The 8,484-nt window shown below is 59.5% G+C and overlaps 1 protein-coding gene across 1 annotated transcript in view; it reads left to right on the forward strand.

Annotated features, from left to right (window-relative positions):
- LOC113203837 (bumetanide-sensitive sodium-(potassium)-chloride cotransporter) overlaps positions 1-8,429 on the forward strand; it is a gene marked incomplete at its 3' end in the record, with an annotated part of 13,280 nt that extends 4,851 nt beyond the window's left edge. The window contains 14 exon segments of the mRNA XM_052274024.1: positions 1,268-1,550; positions 2,576-2,829; positions 4,837-4,951; positions 5,037-5,176; positions 5,263-5,472; positions 5,804-6,035; positions 6,118-6,239; positions 6,372-6,507; positions 6,619-6,830; positions 6,948-7,189; positions 7,272-7,507; positions 7,589-7,819; positions 8,050-8,164; positions 8,284-8,429. Coding sequence (XP_052129984.1) covers positions 1,268-1,550; positions 2,576-2,829; positions 4,837-4,951; positions 5,037-5,176; positions 5,263-5,472; positions 5,804-6,035; positions 6,118-6,239; positions 6,372-6,507; positions 6,619-6,830; positions 6,948-7,189; positions 7,272-7,507; positions 7,589-7,819; positions 8,050-8,164; positions 8,284-8,429 — 2,674 coding nt within the window.
- Positions 8,430-8,484: the final 55 nt, after the last annotated feature.

Consider the following 8,484-nt stretch of genomic DNA (forward strand, 5'->3'; position numbering starts at 1 on the left):
AGCGGGGGCGGCGGGGGCGGCCCCAGCCCGCGCTGCTGGAGAGGACAGTCGCTGGCCGCCGCCGCGCCGCTGTCCTTGCGGGGCCTTGCGCCATCCCCCCTCACCCCCACTCCCATTAACTGTCACTCCTCGAAATGAACTCACCTGCAGCGCTGTGCTCCGCGCGCGCCTGCCCGCCCCGATGCCATGAGGATGAGGCAACACACGCGCATCACAATCGATCCACATGATGCGGCGAGGAGGAGGCCGGATGGCACTCGCACAGCCCGACCTGGGCGCGCAGAAAAGAAAAGAGACTCCAGTGGCGAAATGAGCGGAAACAAGAAAAAGTGCGCTTAGACGATAAATAACAGACTGGTAACGGCGGCGCCGTTCCGCCGTGCAACGCAAGTCTGAGGAGCAGCTTATCGCGCAGATTAGCCTCGTAGAGCGTGGCGGTCGCGGGGCACCTCGGCCCGAGCCTCGGCCCTCGGCGGCCGGCCGCTGCTCCACCCGGCGCCACGCCCAGCGGAGTGCATTTGGCTTTACGGATTATGCGCCGGTGGTACATGGCGTACATAATGTACCCGAGAGAGTAAGTGTGTATACCTCTTGTGAGGCGGAGCGCCGCCGCCGCCGCGGCTGCGGCCGCTGGGCTCTCTGGCCGCTGGCCGACCGGCGTCAGCGTCGGTGATGCGCAGAGGATGGGTCGGCTCGGCATCGGCAGGAGGGAAGAAAGCAACACGTGCCTCTCCCCCGCCCTCCCTGGGACCCTTCCCTCCCCCCCACTAAAGTCAAGGCTACAATGGGGCCTGGCCTGCTGGCTGGTGCTTGGTGCTTGGTGCTAGCGGCCCCGCGGCCTGCCCGCCACCCGGCACACACACGCACTCCACCCTCAACTTGAAACGGCTCATGAGGGGCAAAGCTAAGAACCTCGGTCAGATCTGACCAAACGGCCAACGGAGAAACTTAGCGACATGGCAACTCTAAAGACAAGATTGGGAGTCGTGTACTACTTGTTGTAATGAAACTTTCTGTGGTCCTTCGTGACGCTATCCATTGTGATGACAAAAGCCTCTACCACGATCGGGCACTCGACTTTCGCAAACGTTTGGCCTAGAGAGAGTGTCACGCATCAGCCGTGAGCTGGAGCGATGCCATGGCAGATAGCTGCTTATTGGCGTATTAGTCCAAATGTTTTATTTTGCCTTTTTGTCGCCACGTGTGGCGAACCGAGTGCTCGTGCCCAGCAGCGGCCGCCTCACCTTGCGTGTTTGTTCTGTTGCAGCGTGACGATGGGGACGCGGGGGCCGGCGGCGGGGGCGGCGGTGACGTGGAGCAGGCGGGGGGCGGCGGCGACAGCCACGGCATCAAGCTGGGCTGGATCCAGGGGGTGTTCATCCCCTGCCTCCTCAACATCTGGGGGGTCATGCTCTTCCTGCGGTTGTCCTGGGTCGTGGCTCAGGCCGGCATCTTCCAGTCGCTGGTCATCATCGGCATCTCTACCGTGGTGTGCGTCCTCACGACCCTCTCGCTGTCCGCCATCTCGACCAACGGCGAGGTCAAAGGAGGTCAGTCCAAATCAGGCCTATCGCTATCGCGCGAGAACATCCACCAGTAGTTAGTCTAGGAGCGAATGTTAAAATTGGTTACAGTCAGGGGCCTGTAACCCAAAAATGCGGTTCAATCACTAACGCGTCATATTTGACAATATCTTCTTGACGAACTGAGTAATCTTGACTTACCCCGGCTCGTTTGATAGGTGTTGTGTAACCCACATTCATATGTTGGCAGACAGTTGACGACTGACAGATGACTGACAATGATGCCAACATATGAATGTGGGTTACACAACATATTAACCACACATGTTGTGTAACCCACATTCATATGTTGGCATCATTGTCAGTCATCTGTCAGTCGTCAACTGTCTGCCAATATAAACCCTGAACGTACTGTCAATGAGGTATTTTATTGGTATAAAGAAGATCAGGAAGAACAAGCCAGAACATAACAAGCCTTCAACTGTTTTTTGTAAAGAGACTGCTTTGCAATTGTTTTAGCAGACGATTTCCGAAAAACAATTGAAGGCTTGTTATGTTCTGGCTTGTTCTTCCTAGTCTTCTTTATACCAATAAAATACCTCATAAACCAGTTAGAGCTAAACCTGCGTCTTGACTCCAGCATCGCCCGAACCAGACCGGAACACGACAATAGGCCAGTTGCCAGTTGGTGCTTCAAAAATATATTGATATAGCATTTGCAAATAAAACTGCTCCTTAATGCCCAAAATGAGCACGTTACAGTTTTTGGTAGGATTTTCGGTACGTTACGTACAAAAAAAAACTGTAACGCTGATTGGACATACAATAAAGCCATAATGCAGTTTTGCTGGATTTGCTACCTGGAGCCAGAACATTTTTTTCTCAGTGCGGTAGACGCGGATAGACGTCAGCAGCACCAATCATGTGCAAAATGTGTCAGAAAAATGCGCTGTTAAAGACGCCCCGGTCCGGGTGGTGCATCAATGCTAGCCTGCCAGGAGAAATGCTTTCTGAGCAATGTGACTCATCGGGCGTGCTTTTATTTTGCACAGGAGGCATTTACTACATCATCTCACGGTCACTCGGCCCCGAGTTCGGGGCGTCGGTGGGAGTGGTGTTCGCCTTCGCCAACGCCGTGGCCGCCGCCATGAACACCATCGGCTTCTGCAGTTCGCTCAACGACCTGCTCAAGGAGAACGGCCTCCAGATTGTGGACGGCGGCAACAACGACATCCGGATCGTGGGCATCATCGCCATCCTGGTGATGGTCGTCATCTGCGCCGTCGGCATGGACTGGGAAACGAAGGTAAGCATCCGCGGCCAGGGGGGGGGGGGGAGGCGGAAAACCGCGTGGGTGGACGAGGCCGTCACCGGGGGCGGGCTGGGCTGAGCGCTGGGCGTTACTTTCATGGCAAAGGGTTCCGGGCCGCTCCCCTCGCCGCAGGGCTGGGCCGGCGCGGCCGGGCTCCACCCTGACGCCCCTCGCTCCTCCGCCAACCCTCCCCTCGCGGCCGGCCATATGTCTCGACTGACGCGGAATGGCGCTGTGTGACATCCGAACCTCCGGGGGTGCGACGCGCCAGGAGTAGCCTTGACCCCTTTTGGATGCTTTCCGAGAGTGTCGTTCGCTTGTGGGCCGTGTCATTTGCTGGGGAGCGGGAAGAGACCAGGGCCGTCCGAGTAAAGTACTCAGGTCCTGCTGTCATGACAGTCCGAGTAAAGTACTCAGGTCCTGCTGTCATGACAGTCCGAGTAAAGTACTCAGGTCCTGCGGTCATGACAGTCCGAGTTTTAAACGGACGTCATGCTGCTGTCATGACAGTCCGAGTTAAAGTACTTAGGGCCTGCCGTCATGACATCCGAGTAAGTACTCAGGTCCTGCGGTCATGACATTCCGAGTTTTAAACTACTCAGGTCCTGTGGTCATGACAGTCCGAGTTTAAAAGTACTCAGGTCCTGCTGTCATGACAGTCCGAGAAAGGTCCCACCCGCACTTGTGCGCTCCCGTGCTCACGCACAGCGCGGCCCGCCAGGCGCCAACAGGTCCCGGACCCTGCCCCCCCCCCCTCTCTTTCCCTCATGCGGACGCGTGCACCGCACGGTCAAGGACGGCCAGGGCAGCGCGGCCGACGTCACCGCGGGCATCAGCTCCCGGTCACCTCGTTCTTTACCCTCCTCAAAGCGCTCCACAGGGAGCGGTGCGGTGGCGGGGCGGGGGTCGTTGTCATCACCCGAAAAGCATTGTGGGAGAGACTTTGGGGTTACGGCTCGCTCGCCGGGGCGGATTATGTTGCGAGTCCATTTTGTGCGGCATCACGCAGGGCGCATGGCATGACAAAAGGGAGCGGTCGAGAGAAAAAAAATAAAAATAAAAAGGGATGATACGGCACTGGGCGTTTAAGCAAACACGGTTGCCCGGCGCCCTCTGGGTGTTGACGGCCGCAGCCGCGGGGGGCTTAATGACCGGCAGCACGCACGTGGAACCGCGCCGCGCCGCACCTCGCATCTTTTGTGAGCGTAATTAAAACTGATGAGTCCAGCATCAGCCACGGCGTCGCCCCGCCCCGCCCCGCCCGGGCGTCGCCGCTATGAGCTATGGCGTGTATTGATCTCGACGAGCGCGCGGACCGGGCCCGGACCCGCCGCTGTGCAGCGCCGCCGGCGGTTCATCATCCTGACAGCACTTAGGACACGACAGGGTGGCGTTAGTCCAGGTGGCCCGAGACCTGACCCCTTTCATCTACATCGCTCGTCCATTGTCAATGTCTTTGGCATCGTCCTAGTCCTCTCGCCCGCCCCCGCCCGTCCCCGCACGCCCGCCGGCCATGACGGTGGCGCCGGGGGAGGGGATGGAGGGGCCGGGGGCGTCACTACCGGCGCGACGGTGCGTCGTATACTCGGCCAACTGGAAGACCTTGTCATCGAACCGTCCCCGCAGGCCCTTGCCCCCTCTCCTCCGCTGGCCATGTACAATACAGTGGGCATGTCCACGCCGGCGCCGGACGCGTCGCGACTTTGGAGAGCGGCCAGGGTGGCTGACATCACGTGGCCCAGCCAGCGCCTCGCGGCTCGCGGCCCAGGGTCCTCCACGACACCTAGCCGAGCCGTGTCACACAGGTGGCCGAGCCGGGCCGAGCCGGGGCGGCCGCGCGGGGGCCGTGCCCGAGCGTGTCCATGCATACCTTACCTGCCGAGTGGCGAGTGGCGACGAATTAGTGCCAAACTAGTGCAAACTAGTTGGTTGACGGAATCCCTTCCTGACCCTGACTCTCGCGAGAGGCTGTTTCTCATTGCAGTCCCCCTCTTCTTTCAGGCCCAGAACTTCCTCATCGTCATCATTGTCGCCGCCATCGGCATCTTCGTGGTCGGCGCCTGCGTCGGGCCCACCACGGACTTGGAGCGGGCGCAGGGTTTCGTGGGGTTAAGCAGTGAGTTTAGTGGCGCTGGCGCATGGGCCTACTTGCAACGCCGTACTAATTTTTAATGCTGATAACCTCTTTATTTCGTCCACAGAAAAGGCGTTTTCGGAGAATTGGGGGCCCGACTATCACTTCAGCGAAGGCGTCACCCAATCCTTCTTCACAGTGTTCGCCATCTTCTTCCCGTCCGTGACGGGGATCCAGGCGGGCGCCAACATCTCCGGCGACCTCAAGGTGCGTTCCTGGCTCACGCCTCTCTTTGCCTCCTCCGCCACGGAGCCACACGACTGACCCCGGCGGCTATGTACCCTTTGCTCCAGGACCCGTCCAGCTCCATCCCCAAGGGCACCATGCTGTCCCTGCTCGTGTCCATGGCCTCGTACGTCCTCTTCGTGTTCATGGCCGGCGCCGTCGCGGTGCGGGACGCCAGCGGCAACGTCGCCGACCTGGTGGGCGGCTGGCCCAGCAGCGCGTGCCGCAACGACCAAAACAACACCCACTGCGATTATGGGCTCGGCAACAGCTACACGGTGCGTATGGGGATTCTTATGGGCGCTCTTTACCGTTTCCAGATGGGTCGATTTTATTGGGCGGATCCTCTGCCGCGCTGGCCATGCGCCGTGAGACGGCGATAGAGGCACTCCCTCTCGTGCAATATGTAGTCGTCAGTGTGTTATGGCTGCTCGAGCTAAAAATACCGGCCGTCGGGCGGGCCGTGCGGGAGCGTGCTCTAGCAGAGCCGTGCTGGACTGGACACGCCGGTCCAATTCGCACGGTCAGTTTATGGCGGCGAAAAAAAACAACAACATATTTTCAAACCAACTGAGGCATGGCATGTGTGTGCATGGTGTGTGTTTGCAGGCGATGCAGCTCATCTCGTACCAGAAGTACGTCATCTACGCGGGCTGCTTCGCGGCCACGCTCTCCACCGCGCTCACCAACCTGCTCTCCGTGCCGCGGCTCGTCCAGGCCCTCGGCCAGGACCGAATCTACCCGGGCCTCATCTACTTCAGCAAGGGCTACGGCAAGCACGGCGAGCCCTACCGCGGCTACGTCCTCACGTTCTTCATCTCCGTCGTCTTTCTGCTCATCGGTAGGTTCCGTGGCTGGGGTGCTCCCCTGGTGTCGTTCCCTGGAGTCGCTCACCGCCGTCTCTCTTGTTTTCACTCCTCTAGCCGACCTGAACCTGATCGCACCGCTGATCTCCAACTTCTACCTGGCGTCGTACGCACTCATCAACTTCTGCACGTTCCACGCGGCGCTCATCAAGCCCCTCGGATGGAGGCCCACCTTCAGGGTAAGGTGCTTGACGACGGCTTGGACCAAGTCGGGACGAATAAATACCAGCAGCCACATAGACGTGTATGGCTGTGTGCGCTTGCCGGTCCCAGCTAGAGGGTGCCCAGTAAACTTGTCCCCTTTTCTGCAGTACTACAACCTGTGGCTGAGCTTGATCGGCTTCTTCCTCTGCATCGCCATCATGTTCCTCATCGACTGGATAGCCTCCGTAATCACCATCGTCGTCATCTTCGCTCTGTACCTCATCGTCGTCTACCGCAAACCTGGTACGGGACGGGACAGAACGAATTGACAGATAATTGTTGCCACGTCCTCTACGTGTCCTCTAAACGTTATGAACTGGAGTCACAAAATGCCCATTTCTTTTTGTGTCACAGACGTCAACTGGGGATCATCGACACAGGCGCAGACGTATAAGACGGCCCTGAACACGGTCCACAGACTGGCCCACATCGGAGAGCACGTCAAGAACTACAGGCCGCAGGTGCTGGCGCTGTGCGGCTCGCCCAGGTCACGCCCGGCGCTCGTCGACTTCGCCAATCTCATCACCAAAAACAACTCTCTCCTAGTGTGCGGCGAGATCGCAAGTGTAAGCGCAATCCCAAAACGCCCTTGTTAGGCAATGCCCTGACTCAAGGACGCGTTTTTCTGGGTGCTCTTTATAATCCTCCCCTTCCGAGATGTTGACGAGCTCGTCTTGGCGCAGGCCCCGCTGCCGCACCGCTCGCGCCTGGAGCACGCCCACAACGCCAACCTGTGGCTGCGCTCGCGCAAGATCAAGGCCTTCTACTCGCTGGTGGACGGGCTGCGCTTCGAGGAGGGCGCCAAGGCGCTGCTGCAGACGTGCGGCATCGGCAAGCTGAAGCCCAACGTGCTGCTCATGGGCTTCAAGTCCGACTGGAAGACGGCGAGCAGCACCGACCTCATCGCATACTTTAACGTGCTACAGTGAGTGCTCGAGGTGGACACTCGTGGCCCCCGTCGTTCGAAAGGTTACGCATGTTGAACGCGCGCCTGTCTTGTCCTCCAGCGACGCCTTCGACAACCGTGTGGCGGTCGGCATCCTGCGCCTGGAGGACGGCCTGGACTACTCGCGGCTCCTGGACAGCGAGCACATGAACGGCACGTCCCTGGCCGACATGCAGTCCACGCTCACGCTGTCGGTGCAGAACCTGGGCATGCTGCACGCTGCCGACTCCAACCTCAACATCTCGTCGCTGCCGGGCGCGCGCTCCGAGGCGTCGCTCGCCGGACTGCAGGTCAATGGTGAGTCACCGCGAGGTCGGAGGTCATGGGAGGTCACCCGCGGGTCACCTCGTACACTGACGGGTTTCCTCTTTCCTACAGGTTCGTCCGTTTTCCCGGCCGACAGCCCGTCCGCGCCCAAGCGCAACGCCAACAGCCCGCTGCACAGCATCCTCAAGATGAAGAAGAAGGCCGCCTCGCAGCAGGTGCTCAACACGGCTGCTGCCAACGCTGCCGCGACCGTGCCGATGAACGACCTGGCCAAGATGACCCTGTTCGACCGTAGACAAAAGAAGGGCTCCATCGACGTGTGGTGGTTGTACGACGACGGAGGTAAGGGCGCGTTTACTAAGCTTGGGGCGGAGCTGAGCGCTGAGCGGCCTGGTTGGTAGGCAAACCCACCCGGCAGCCCTGTGTGACAGGCCAGCCTATCGACACCGCCGCCTGGCAGCGGGTGGGTAGGCAGACCCGCCGAGCAGCCCTGTGTGACAGGCCCGACCGCCCGGCCTACACCCGCTAACACCGAAACATACACCTGCTTGACTTTTGACTTGTCGCTGCAGGCCTGACCATGCTGTTGCCGTACATCATCAGCACGAGGACGACGTGGGCCAACTGCAAGCTGCGCGTGTTCGCGCTCACCAACAAGAAGCACGACATGGAGGTGGAGGAGAGGAAGTGAGTGAAGCCGTACGGCAATGCCATTGCTTTCCGTCGCCGCCGCCGTCCCTGACGACGCGACGCTATCCCCCCCCTCCCCCTCTTGTGCCGCATCTGACCGGAGTCTCCTCTTTCAGTATGGCCAGCCTACTGTCCAAGTTCCGGATAGACTACGCCAGCCTGACCATGATCCAGGACATCTCCGAGCCGCCCAAGGAAGAGACGGTCGCCATGTTCAACAAGCTCCTCGACGGCTTCCGGGAGGAGGACATGAAGGAAGGAGGTAAGCGTATAGATTTTAAAATCCGAAAGTTTTCCGGAAAAAATGGGAAAAACAA

Source organism: Frankliniella occidentalis, unplaced genomic scaffold, assembly GCF_000697945.3.
Source record: "Frankliniella occidentalis isolate FOCC.00 unplaced genomic scaffold, Focc_3.1 Scaffold327, whole genome shotgun sequence".
Taxonomy (NCBI): Eukaryota; Metazoa; Arthropoda; class Insecta; order Thysanoptera; family Thripidae; genus Frankliniella; species Frankliniella occidentalis.